This window comes from Oncorhynchus clarkii, chromosome 13, assembly GCF_045791955.1.
Source record: "Oncorhynchus clarkii lewisi isolate Uvic-CL-2024 chromosome 13, UVic_Ocla_1.0, whole genome shotgun sequence".
Taxonomy (NCBI): Eukaryota; Metazoa; Chordata; class Actinopteri; order Salmoniformes; family Salmonidae; genus Oncorhynchus; species Oncorhynchus clarkii.
In genome coordinates, this window is record NC_092159.1 from 37,980,942 (window position 1) to 37,995,392 (window position 14,451).

The 14,451-nt window shown below is 42.3% G+C and overlaps 1 protein-coding gene across 4 annotated transcripts; it reads right to left on the reverse strand.

Annotated features, from left to right (window-relative positions):
* Positions 1-3,882: 3,882 nt before the first annotated feature.
* LOC139364642 (probable phosphatase phospho1) lies at positions 3,883-9,514 on the reverse strand. 4 transcript variants are annotated; one of them, XM_071101563.1, is made up of 3 exons: positions 9,363-9,514; positions 8,868-8,928; positions 3,883-7,988 (listed from the first exon to the last, which is right to left on the reverse strand). In XM_071101563.1, exon 3 carries the CDS (start codon positions 7,942-7,944, stop codon positions 7,174-7,176), a length of 771 nt encoding a protein of 256 aa, XP_070957664.1. In that variant the 5' UTR covers positions 7,945-7,988; positions 8,868-8,928; positions 9,363-9,514; the 3' UTR covers positions 3,883-7,173. The 4 variants fall into 4 exon arrangements, with proteins under 4 accessions (XP_070957664.1, XP_070957661.1, XP_070957662.1 ...); XM_071101560.1 differs by having other exon boundaries at positions 3,883-8,129; XM_071101561.1 differs by having other exon boundaries at positions 3,883-8,129; positions 8,868-8,966; positions 9,363-9,490.
* Positions 9,515-14,451: the final 4,937 nt, after the last annotated feature.

A 14,451-nucleotide genomic window follows, 5' to 3' on the forward strand; every position in this document is an offset into this window, starting at 1 on the left:
GTCAATATTATGTCAAGGCATTCCACCGCCATTTCCCGCATAATTAATTTTGCTGACACAGAAAGGTCCCACCATGTCGAACGAACAAACTGTCTGTCAGCATTTATACAATTTTACCGGAATTTCATGTTTCCATTTGCCTGGTCGTGACGTTTTTCATACATCAGGTAATTAATCCACATGCAATGGTTGCATGGAAACGTGGATACAGTTAGGCTACTTCCTAATAGTTGCTGTTTGAAAATGCAATCTACACAGGACCATCTAATCAGGGTTTTGCATGGGTGACTTTGTTATTGGTGTATTAATTTATTTAAACTGGTGACATCACAAGGCAGTAAATAAATTAATAGACCAATAACAAAGCCACCCATGCCAAACCCTGATTAGATGGTCCTGTGTAGATTGCATTTTCAACCAGCAACTATTAGGAAGTAGCCTAACTGTAAAGAGCGTTCCAAACTTGTCTGCCAATAACAGCTAGTTTTCAGTTCTCCCCACCCCACTCAGACCACTCCCAGACAATCCTAGCTAAATTCTTGTTTGAGAAATAGGTTTTTGCTATAAAGCTATTTTTGTTCAATCTTGACAATTTCAATGGAAAATATTTACAGTAAGGGACTTAAATGATTTAATGTTGATATAAAAACGTCTGCATTGGGCCTTTAAGGTGGAGGTTACAGTCATTTATTTGCCAAATGCAGATGTATTGCAACCATCATCACAATATATAAGTTGTTCAACTAGCTTTCTCTAATAGACGGCTGTTGGTAGACAGTTTACGTGTTTACAGTCATTATGTGAAACAATAAAAGTGACTGTTCTTGTTCTCAAATTCTGTATAATGCCATACATATCTTTTAGATAGGCTAGTGTCATATATATATTCTAGATAGGCTAGGCCTGCTTATAATACAAAATTGATAAATCCACAGGGACTCAAGCAGTGTTGGCACAATTATAATTATTTCAGTGCTTGTTGTGGAAATTGATAATTGTTCATTGATCATTGCAAAGTTATGGGGTGTGCGATGACTGGAACGAGGTACAAATCTGCCTTTATTTAACCAGGTAGGCTAGTTGAGAACAAGTTCTCATTTACAATTGCGACCTGGATAAGATAAAGCAAAGCAGTTTGACACATACAACACAGAGTTACACATGGAGTAAAACAAACATACAGTCAATAATACAGTAGAAAAATGAGTCTATATACAATGTGAGCAAATGAGGTGAGATAAGGGAGGTACAGTGCCTTGCGAAAGTATTCGGCCCCCTTGAACTTTGCGACCTTTTGCCACATTTCAGGCTTCAAACATAAAGATATAAAACTGTATTTTTTTGTGAAGAATCAACAACAAGTGGGACACAATCATGAAGTGGAACGACATTTATTGGATATTTCAAACTTTTTTAACAAATCAAAAACTGAAAAATTGAGCGTACAAAATTATTCAGCCCCCTTAAGTTAATACTTTGTAGCGCCACCTTTTGCTGCGATTACAGCTGTAAGTCGCTTGGGGTATGTCTCTATCAGTTTTGCACATCGAGAGACTGACATTTTTTCCCATTCCTCCTTGCAAAACAGCTCGAGCTCAGTGAGGTTGGATGGAGAGCATTTGTGAACAGCAGTTTTCAGTTCTTTCCACAGATTCTCAATTGGATTCAGGTCTGGACTTTGACTTGGCCATTCTAACACCTGGATATGTTTATTTTTGAACCATTCCATTGTAGATTTTGCTTTATGTTTTGTATCATTGTCTTGTTGGAAGACAAATCTCCGTCCCAGTCTCAGGTCTTTTGCAGACTCCATCAGGTTTTCTTCCAGAATGGTCCTGTATTTGGCTCCATCCATCTTCCCATCAATTTTAACCATCTTCCCTGTCCCTGCTGAAGAAAAGCAGGCCCAAACCATGATGCTGCCACCACCATGTTTGACAGTGGGGATGGTGTGTTCAGGGTGATGAGCTGTGTTGTTTTTACGCCAAACATAACGTTTTGCATTGTTGCCAAAAAGTTCAATTTTGGTTTAATCTGACCAGAGCACCTTCTTCCACATGTTTGGTGTGTCTCCCAGGTGGCTTGTGGCAAACTTTAAACGACACTTTTTATGGATATCTTTAAGAAATGGCTTTCTTCTTGCCACTCTTCCATAAAGGCCAGATTTGGGCAATATACGACTGATTGTTGTCCTATGGACAGAGTCTCCCACCTCAGCTGTAGATCTCTGCAGTTCATCCAGAGTGATCATGGGCCTCTTGGCTGCATCTCTGATCAGTCTTCTCCTTGTATGAGCTGAAAGTTTAGAGGGACGGCCAGGTCTTGGTAGATTTGCAGTGGTCTGATACTCCTTCCATTTCAATATTATCGCTTGCACAGTGCTCCTTGGGATGTTTAAAGCTTGGGAAATCTTTTTGTATCCAAATCCGGCTTTAAACTTCTTCACAACAGTATCTCGGACCTGCCTGGTGTGTTCCTTGTTCTTCATGATGCTCTCTGCGCTTTTAACGGACCTCTGAGACTATCACAGTGCAGGTGCATTTATACGGAGACTTGATTACACACAGGTGGATTGTATTTATCATCATTAGTCATTTAGGTTAACATTGGATCATTCAGAGATCCTCACTGAACTTCTGGAGAGAGTTTGCTGCACTGAAAGTAAAGGGGTTGAATCATTTTGCACGCCCAATTTTTCAGTTTTTGATTTGTTAAAAAAGTTTGAAATATCCAATAAATGTCGTTCCACTTCATGATTGTGTCCCACTTGTTGTTGATTCTTCACAAAAAAATACAGTTTTATATCTTTATGTTTGAAGCCTGAAATGTGGCAAAAGGTCGCAAAGTTCAAGGGGGCCGAATACTTTCGCAAGGCACTGTAAAGGCAAAAAAAAGGCCATGGTGGGGAAGTAAATACAATATAGCAAGTAAAACACTGGAATGGTAGATTGCAGTGAAAGAATGTGCAAAGTAGAAATATAAATAATGGGGTGCAAAGGAGAAAAATAAATAAATACAGTAGGGGAAGAGGTAGTTGTTTAAGCTAAATTATAGATGGGCTATGTACAGGTGCAGTAATCTGTGAGCTGCTCTGACAGCTGGTGCTTAAAGCTAGTGAGTGAGATAAGTGTTCCCAGTTTCATAGATTTTTGTAGTTCGTTCCAGTCATTGGCAGCAGAGAACTGGAAAGAGAGGCGGCCAAAGGAGGAATTGGTTTTGGGGGTGACCAGAGAGATATACCTGCTGGAGCGCGTGCTACAGGTGGATGCTATGGTGACCAGCGAGCTGAGATAAGTCAGGGCTTTACCTAGCAGGGTCTTGTAGATGACCTGGAGCCAGTGGGTTTGGCCACGAGTATGAAGCGAGGGCCAGCCAACGAGAGCGTACAGGTCGCAGTGGTGGGTAGTATATGGGGCTTTGGTGACAAAACGGATGGCACTGTGATAGACTGCATCCAATTTATTGAGTAGGGTAATGGAGGCTATTTTGTAAATGACATCGCCGATGTCGAGGATCGGTAGGATGGTCAGTTTTACGAGGGTATGTTTGGCAGCATGAGTGAAGGATGCTTTGTTGGGAAACAGGAAGCCAATTCTAGATTTAACTTTGGATTGGAGATGTTTGATGTGAGTCTGGAAGGAGAGTTTACAGTCTAACCAGACACCTAGGTATTTGTAGCATATTCTAAATCAGTATGTATATATAAATCAGAATATGACTATTAAGTCATATTCTAAGTCACCATCTAAATGGTGTTCAAGCCTATTGTGCTGCTGCCTTAGTCAAGGAACAGTTTCCAGTGGAATTTATGTGTAGAGAGAAATATAGTGGGGTGCAATTAGTGTGTTAGGATAGGACATAATTAATGCACAGACTCAGAAGTTTAGTTCATGGCTTTATATTCCTGCTGGTGGTGGAACATGTAGGTACAAGTACGTGTTACATATTAAAAACAGACATGCACAAATAATACATACATGTTTTAAAAACGACAATATTTAGTTATTTAGCTATGTCATATGGTACAGTACATTTTCTGTTTCATTTCAACTTATTTTCCAAAACTTTAAAACTGGTCTCCACTTGCAATCTGTAGGTCTGCCAGTAGATGGCGATGTTATCACATTACATTTTCCCTGATCAGCCATCAATTCCCTATTTCACAAAGAGCACTGTTAACAAGTAAACACACAATTTATTATTGATAATATAAGATTTAAGAATTACACTGGAATAGCCACCCATTCATTTAGCATCGACAATGCCATTGGGTGGACTGGAGAGGGCTATAGTCAGAGAACGGGACACTAACTAACCGGATCTACTGCCCTACTGACCCAGTTTGACTGTTACAGTCAGACTGTTACAGTTTTTTCAATTGCTAACATGCATTGGTCAATACTGAAGTCACATTGTCAAAACTCTTCACACAGTCAGCGAAACGGAAGTGTATGTGGACCAAACTGTGAATCATTTTTCAATCATCTTTCACACAAAATGCATCCATTTGTACTCCACCCCCTGCAAAACTATATATTTGCAGCATGTTTTCAAATGCTAACACACTGTTTCCAAAACTGTTAAAAACACATTCAAAACAGAATGATGGCAAATGTCGTGCATTTCTGCAGTAACCAGATTGAAACATAGAAAATCTCAGCAGAATATTTAATCATTCCAAACACAGCTGATTGCAATTTCAGCTGAAAGTCTACCCATGTGTCCTGTTTTTAGGCTCGTTACTAAACAGACAAAAGAGGACGGCTTCGGAATGATTTAGTTTGGAAACATGGATCAAGGAAGACAGGTTGGTGGGGAAAGAAGAGTGGCAGGGAGAGGGAGACAGTGTAGAGGACAAAGGAGAGGAAGACCAAGAGCGGTGGTCTCTGATTAGATAAGGGCCACAATTATTGACCATGTTGTAAACCATGGTCTCTCTTTGAGAGAAGCCGGTTTAAGGGTGCAACCAAATCTGCAGTGTTCAACAGGTGAGATGTGCATCCTTCAATAATAATTTAACTATATATTACAGTACAATACAATATGTTCACATTTTTACATGTACTGACATTTAATGGATTGATTTGTTTTGTGTTTTTCAGTAGGATCCAATGGTTGCCTCCCACAGCAAAGGCAGAATATCATCAGATGCGCAGGAAATTAACATTGTTGACATGGTGATTGGCAACAATGCAATAAAACTGGGAAATTCGGGACAGAGTGCTTGCTGGCAGACAATATTACTTTTGGGAATGTGAATACGGTCAGCACAACGACAATGGCCAGAGTCCTAGAGAAACATAAAATAAGAGTCCTAGAGAAACGTTAAATAAGAGTCCTAGAGAAACGTTAAATAAGGAGGAAGCAGTTGTACCCTTTGAGAGAAACGGTGAAAGAACTCTGGTATCAATATATCCAGGTTAAGATGTCTGTTCAATAACCAAACAGGGTACATACACAGCTATGCATAATATAAAGTACTGTAAAACTGTGGATTTACTGTGTTTGAGATTCATGGAGATGGAAGCCAGGCAAACTGCACATACATTCATCTTTGTGGATGAAGCTGGATTCAATCTGACAAAAACACACCGCAGGTGGAAGAAATGTGATTGGACAGACCGCAACCGTGGAAGTCCCAGGCCAGAGAGGAGCTAACATCAATGTGTGCAGCACTGTCCAATGATGGTTTGTTGTTACATAAACCACTCATTGGCCCCTACAATACAGAGAGGCTCATTTATTTTCTGGATGAATCTGCATAATCGACTCGTGCCAGCGGAGGAGAGAGGGGCCAGAAACTCCCCTACCGTCGTTGTGTGGGTTAATGTGACATTCCACCACTCTGCTGCAGTCACAGACTGGTTTGCTGCACATCCCAGGATGCCAGTACTATTTCTGCCTCCACACTCCCCCTTCCTTAACCCCATAGAGGAGTTTTCCTCTGCGTGGAGGTGGAAGGTTTATGACCACCATACACATGACCAGATGTCCTTACTGGACACCATGAATGCAGGGTGTGGAGACTCTTCTCCTGAAGACTGCCAGGGTTGAATTAGACATTCCAGAAGATACTTCCCAAGATGCTTTGCCAGAGAAGACGTAAGATGTGATGTTGAGAACTTGTGGCCAAATGCAGGAGAGAGGGAGAACTAGAACCGTCACAGTACTGTACAGTTAGTGATTATACTATACATTTTTTGAAATTATTGCAGCCCTGGAATTTCAGGAACTTGTTTTTTGTTTCAACTTTATTCTTCACAAGTAAATTACTATATGCAAAGACATAGAAAAAAATAAAGGCTATTGACGCAAATTGCTGCATTTCTGATTCATTCTTGTTACATATACTTCAGTACAGTCAATAAAGTCACGGTGTTATTCTATAATGAAATACTGATTCATGTGGAAAATCATTCAAAGAGAAGTACATTTATGTAATGCTCCCTGTTAGTGTTTTTTTAGGTCAGTGTGTTTTGAGTGAGAACTGCTGCCAGAGTTATGGTCGAACGAGCTTATTTTGAGACGTGTATGAAGTGGTTTGAGGTGAGATTAACTGTTTGGCCAAGATGCATGTTGGTAATGCAGACTGTGTGAAGAGTTTTGAAAAAGTGGCTTCAGTATTGACCGACGCTTGTTAGCAATTGAGGAAACAAAGGAATATAGGTAATACATCAGTCCTAAATGTATCACTGCAGAACCCCCTATTCAGTCAATGATGTTTGTTCCTCTTCCCTCTCAATCCAGCATAAGAGAATCAATCCCTCTAAAAGATTGACTGACAATACTGCCCTGACTGGTAGGATATCAACTAAGGCATAGGTCCCTGTAAAAACTAACAGAGTTGATGCCTTTCCTGGGTTGGTGTTTCTGATTGCTTCAAGCCTAGAGTGTGAAGAGGTGGACTGAAAGACTACAGTATCTCTAGCTCTGTGGCTGAGTCCGAGTAAGACAGATGGACTGAGCGGAAGTGTGACACTGTCGCAGGCAATATATCAAAACGCCTGTTCAATTGGCATGCTCTATTCTTGAGCGTAGTGGATTTTCATTGTGTGTCAGTATGTGGTTTTGTGGGTATTTGATCTGGGAATGTGATTTGCTATGTGTGTGTGAGTATTTGTGCATGTGTGTGAGCAGCCCCCCACCCCCACCCCACCCCACCCCCTAGCTTCATCATTTCTCCTCTGCGTGCCTCCTGAGTCGCTCCACCACATCATCCCCACTGGCCCAGGGCACAGTAACAGCCTTGAACTCCCCTGGCCTGGCCTCGTGGATCTCAGTGATCAGCCGGTGCATGGGGTAGTCCCGCCGGGCAAACGCCGTGTCCCGGGGCCCCAGGATCAGAGACGGGCAGAAGTCGTTGGCCCCATCGCCCACATAGAATACCCTCTGGAACGGCCGCCCACGCTCCTGTGTACGCCGCATCACATAGTCCCTCAAGATCACCTGCTTGCACATGTTCTCCGGGCAGCGCAGGCAGCTGTGGGAGTGGAAGGGGCGCAGCACCAGCCGGCCATCCTTGTCGAAGGTGGCAGGGTTGGTGAAGATCTTGACGAAGAGCTGGCGGGCCCCAACGCGGCGGAGCCAGGACTCGATGAAGAAGGTGTTGGCATCAGACACCAGAACCACCTCAAAGTCCTGCGGGGGGCGGTGGCGGAGGAACTGGAACAAGGCCAGCATGCCGGGAGAGGCGGGGATCTTCTCGATGACGGAGCGGATGGCACTCTCGGTCACGCCCTTCTCTGCCATGTAGGCCAGCACGCGCTGCATGTACTCGTTGTAGTGGCCCGGTCGGTAGGTGTCCTTCAGCCAGGCGGGGAGGTTCTGCCCTGGGGCCGCCTGCACCACCACATCATCACTGCTCTCATTTACAATGGTCTCGTCAAAGTCGAAGAAGATGAGGAAGCGCCTGTCAGAGGGGGGTGTTGCTGAGTTGGCGGCCATGTTATTTGCGGAGCGTCTGGAACGTGGGGGGGGAACGTCCTCGCCTGGGGGAGATCCAAAGCAGTTCATGATTGGCTTTGACACAACCTCTTACTGAGATGAGTGGCACCAAAATCCTTCTCTTTTGCACCTTTCGGTCTTTCGTTCACGACGAGGCCGGTTGGAAAACACACAGGGTAGGGGTTCTGGGAAGAATTAGTGTATTATAGGCCAGGGAGGAGGAGAGGATGGAAGCAGAGTAAAAAAGTACAGATTGAAGAAGAAAATACAAAACAAAATACAAACATTTAGAGAAACGTTTTTTTCAATGGACCTGAATTAGAAAGATTAGAGGTGGAATGAGAAAGAATAATTGTGCCAATATCAGCATGGGTTGCATTTCTGCTTGGTAGCCACCCAACGTGTACTAAAACATCAAACACATATCTACCCCTGAAATCACATTAAGTCCGAGTCCTTTATAGTCACGAGTCAGTACTTGCAGTGCTAAACTGCCATCTAATAATTGTTTTAATATACTAGATGCTGTTACATTGTTAGGATATCTAGATAATTTAGCTCTCTAACATTTGCTGTTGTAGCTAGTATGTTAAATTATGCAACAAAGAGAGATTTTCATCCGAGTCACGTTCTGTCCTGGGCTAGAGTACTACAACACAGATGTTTTACCATTTGATCTAATCTAAAGTCACATTATCACATAAGTGATTAGCGGCGATGTTCTGTACCTGTGCAGCTGCGGAACATTGCATTGGGAAATGTAATAAGAGCAAGTAACACACATGATGAGTCAACAGCATACAAAATAAACTCTTAAATCAAGACATTTTAAACATCGTCAGCCTACAAGTCATACGATGCTGATCTGTTAGAAGCTGCAAGAAGTCAGTTAAAGTGAAAAGAACGGAACATACTGTACTGACCTTCAATGTTCCGTGCTGTCAACAGATGGTTCCCAGAACACTATCAACCAATGCATTGGATCTGTAAAGTGAGGAGGATAATTCAGGTACAGGAAACGCCTGTAAATAACCCCCAAGAGACAGACACCGTTCAATGTTGTAATTATCTACAACGCCAGAAAATGCAGCGCGCTCTGTAGCACTTACTGTAGGCTAATAATGTAACCATCATCATACAATATTAGGCTACATACAATGTATGCAACGAATATAGATAGTACAGTACCGAATTATATTATGCCATTTCACAGGAATATCAATTACTTATGCTATAACAATTTGTTCCAAAAACGGAGTAGACTGATGAACATCTAATAGATAAATTAGCCTTCAAGCAAATGTTTCCTAATCCACGAGTGAACGCGCTGTATTTACGCACTGGAAAACGTCCTGAAGGTTAGTTGACTAAATAATTCATCTTATTTGCAGAGCGAAGGAACCATAGCAAAAATGTACCAGTAAGAATGTATGTCCACAAACAGTTATACCCGACGGCACTCTTGTCCCTCGCGATATCTCTAAAGTCGCCTATGTTCTTGAATTGGTCACCGACATGCTGTACTTTGTCCAGTCTTGAACTTGACCATTACTTGGTTATGTACGAGTTTCAGCTCGTTTTATTGGCTGTCAAAACCACTGAGTTTGCTACGGTTATGACGTCATAGGCGACGCAACACCGGCCCATTTTGTCGCCCACCTCCAAGATCCTGTGTAAGTGAACCCATAGAAGCAGTAGACAGGTTGGTTGATTCTGGTTTGAATATCACTCAGCACAGCCTCCAGGGAGAACATGGAGAGATTCCGTTTGTTGTGCTCTCTCAATGTATGCATAACAAAACTGCTTAGGTGGTATGTACACATGATAAGCCTGTTATGTGAGATCATTTACAGCCTTTTTGCTGTGTGCGCAAATCACACATCCCTAATTGACCAAAGGGTGACACCAAGAACACGATGTTCAAATTTATGGTAAAATAAACTGAATGGTTTAGAAAAAGGTGAAAGCAAGACATTTGCACTTCTGACTGCTCAGCCACTTCGACCCAGCAGGCTACCCTCCCCCAACCCCTCCCTCCTCCACGAGCAAATAATGCCTAGCAGTTGGGAGGTGTCTACTTCTGAACGCAGATGGGAGTCCAGACTTATCTGGTGCTGTGTTATCACCCGGCGTTCTCCCACTCACCGTGCAAGAGAATGAACCTGACCACCCACTCACATATTCACATACATATTCACTTTCCACTGCTGTCGGTTGTCCAATGGTTATTTTGTATACAACCTTCCCACAACTTTCTGGGAATGTTGCTTTGTATATGTAAAACAAAATATGGCATGCTAGCTCCAACCTGGTGGTGCAGTGGACTAATTCCATGGATGGAGAACATTAGATTATAACTGAATCTCACACATGCCTTGTCATAATATTTTTAAAAAAGTGTTTGCATGATTAAAGCCTAAGGAAATTCATTTCCATGTGTCCTATCTGTGCTTGGAGTTAAAAAACGACAAGTTTACCCCAAACAAGTTAGTAGTGTTAAAAGTCTTATTGAACATTTTAAGACGTGACTAAACCAGCCGCGTTGCGTGCAAAATAAATGTACATACATGTTATTCAATCATTTCATCCCAACTGCTCACGTGCGTCCTGTGTAGCCAGGCGCTAAAATAGAACTTGGCTCTATTTTAGACGCTTAACGCGCCACTTCACCCACGTGGGTGATTGAAAGAGGAACGAGGTCCACATTCCAGTCCAGTTGGAAGTAACACAACTTAAAGTTGGTTGCCAAACACCATTTAAAATCCAGAGAAGGAAAAGAAAGCTTCAATGAGAGAAATCTTACTCAAATCTAACTAGGTTTCCCATCTATGGGTGGATTGATTAATTGTCAGAGTAGAAAACCCATTTGTTTTTGTAGGACTCAAAATGGGCAAAAAAAAAGAAGACCATAAGCAATTAATCTCCCATGACAAATTAGCTAGCAACAGCAAGCTATCTAAATGTCCATGAATGCTTAATTTGTGTTTTGACCTGTCAAATATATTGGTATTTTAATCTGCATATCATGAACGCATGGAACACAAACACTGACTCACATCCTCTCATCTAACCCTGTGATGTCAACAAGGAACTGAGATGCGATATTTCAGTTTCATTAATACACTATCTCTCATCAAGTTTTTGAAAATAAGCTCTGTTAGGTTTTGGTCTAATAGTCTGCTCTGGCTACAGGATTTACAAGTAAACATCTGCAAGCACTTGAACACACAAGACACTCATGAAGACAAAAAAAACAAAACGCGAAACAGACAGCTAGACACGCACTCTTGGGACTAATGGGTGGGGTGTCCTTTAACCTGGTTGATGTAGCGTGCACCCACCTCTTGGCACAGGCACTTTATGATCTTCACTTCCTCTTTCCTGAAGGCTAACATACATTTCATATACATACACACAAACCTTGCAGCCAAACACACTGCTGTTAGAAGACTTACTGTTCCCATTGAAAGCTACTTAAAATAGCTTGATTGTATCCAAGATCACATGTTTTCATATGATTTATGTGGCGTCCTCCATGACAATGTCAACTTTCACTCCCGCTTCCTTCCTGCCAGGCAAACCCAGTTCTATTAATAAAAAATAATACAAAACGGGTGCATAATATTGTCTAGTTATGCACAAAGACTGCTCTAAGTGTTCTCACAGTGCTCGCTTACAAAGCTTATTAGCGGTGGTCTTGTGGCGCTTCAAATTAAAGCACATTTTTTGGAAACCCGTCAAGCTGCGTTTGTGCTAGCCTTTCATTTATTCATCCCTAGAACGGTTCCTTGAGGAAAATCCCCCCAGACTTTGTGCCATTACGGCTTCTAATGCTGAGGCCAGGTAACAATGGAGTTAGTCAGGTCCTCTAAAAAGGTCAGGGGTGCAGAAGACTTGACCTACAGTATTTGGATTGGAACACAAGGCCATTACTACACACTTACCACAGACCCAGATTGTAACTACCCACTGTTTCCACAGACAAGGAATTGCCACACAATTCAATTCGTGAGAAATAAAGGAAAGACTGATTGGTAATGCAGTGATTTCAGCCATTTGATCAGTATCAGCTTCCTTCTGTTGATACAATCACATCCACTCACACTGCAGACAAAACACTCGCAGAGATCAACAGAGTCCAGCTTGTCAAATGAACCTAAAACGTCACCAGACAAACACAAAACTGACTGTTCCATCTCTGTGGTTGCAAACAGAAGAAAATAGAAAAAGGGAACAAAATATACAGAATGAGCCAGCTTGCAAAAGGAGTGAAAGAGGTCAGTGAGTTGCAGCACCCTATGTAACAGGAACAACCAGAATCAGAGCTGTAGATGCCTGGAGCCTGTATCAAAGAACATGACTAAGCAATAAGAACACAAACCCTATTGATTAAATCAATGTAGTAATGAATAATACAGTCACCTAGGATTAACTCTGGGAAACAGCCCTGTTTCAGCTTTTGCAAGCAGACCCAAACTGTTATAGACCTATATCTATCCTGCCCTGCCTTCCTAAAATCTTTGAAAGCTAAGTTAACAAACAGATCACCGACAATTTCGAATCCCACCGTACTTTCTCCACTAAGCAATCTGGTTTCCGAGCTGGTCATGGGTGCACCTCAGCCATGCTCAAGGTCCTAAACGATTTCATAACCGCCATCGATAAAAGACAGTACTGTGCAGCCGTCTTCATCGACCTGGCCAAGGCTTTCGACTTTGTCAATCACCGCATTCTTATCAGCAGACTCAATAGCCTTGGCTTCTCAAATGACTGCCTCACCTGGTTCACCAACTACTTCTCAGATAGAGTTCAGTGTGTCAAATCAGAGGGCCTGTTGTCCGGACCTCTGGCAGTCTCTATGGGGGTGCCACAGGGTTCAATTCTCGGGCCGACTCCTTTCTCTGTATATATCAATGATGTCGCTCTTGCTGCTGGTGATTCTCTGATCCACCTTTACGCAGATGACACCATTCTGCATACATCTGGCCCTTCTTTGGACACTGTGCTAAACAAACCTCCAGACGAGCTTCAACGCCATACAACACTTTTTACATGGCCTCCAACTGCTTTTAAATGCTAGTAAAACTAAGTGCATGCTCTTCAACCGATTGCTGCCAGCACCCTCCTGCCCGACTAGCGTCACTACTCTAGACAGTTCTGACATAGAATATGTGGACCTAGGTGTTTGGTTAGACTCTAAACTCTCCATCCACTCAAATTAAGCATCTCCAATCCAAAATGAAATCTATAAATCAGCTTCCTATTTTGCAACAGAGCATCCTTCACTCATGCTGCCAAACATACCCTCGTAAAACTAACTATCCTACCGATCCTTGACTTCGGCGATGTCGTTTACAAAATAGCCTCCAACATTCTACTCAGCAAACTGGATGTAGTCTATCACAGTGTCATCCGTTTTGTCACCAAAGCCCCATATACTAGCCACCACTGCAACCTGTATGCTCTCGTTGGCTGGCCCTCACTACATATTCATTGCCAAACCCTCTGGCTCCAGGTCATCTATAAAAGTATTTGCTAGGTAAAGCCCCGCCTGGTCTCAGCTCACTGGTCACCATAGCAACACCCACCCGTAGCATGCGCTCCAGCAGGTATATTTCACTGGTCATCCCCAAAGCCAACACTTCCTTTGGTCGCCTTTCCTTCCAGTTCTCTGCTGCCAATGACTTGAACAAATGGCAAAAATCACTGAAGCTGGAGACATATCTCCCTCTCTAACTTTAAGCATCAGCTGTCAGAGCAGCTTACCGATCACTGTACCTGTACACAGCCAATATGTAAATAGCACACCCAACTTCCTCATCCCCATATTATTACTTACCCTCTTGCACCCCAGTATCTCTACTTGCACATCATTATCTGCACATCTATTAATGCTAAATTGTAATTATTTCACCTCTATGGCCTATTTATTGCCTTACCTCCCTAATATTCTACATTTGCACACACTGTACATATATTTATCTATTGGGTTATTGACTGTACATTTGTTTATGTGTAACTCTGTGTTGTTGTTTTTGCTTTGCTTTGTCTTAGCCAGGTCGCAGTTGTAAATGTTCTCAACTGGTTTGGCGGCAAACCCACTTTTGGTTCTCTACATGGTGCACAACTTCAACCACAGCTTTCCGCCTTGGAGACGGATTTGTTTAGTCCAGGACTGATTGATAATATTTAAAAACAAAATATGTATAGTCGGACTCAAAATGTCTGGTTAAACAATCCACTCAATGTGTGTGTGTGTGTGGGGGGGGGGGGGGGGGGGGTCTGAATTTAGATAAAAATTAAGGTGAACAAATTTTTTTTGTCACATTCTTAGTGATCATGATGCATTTCCTCAGTTACGACCTGTCTGTATACAAGACTCCTGTGGTCACCGTTGCAAAAAACAATGTGATGTAGGGCTGAGACTAGGGCTGCACAATATTTACCAAATATTGCAATCATGATATAACTTGCAATTTAGATCAAAACACTTTGGTAAACTGTTGG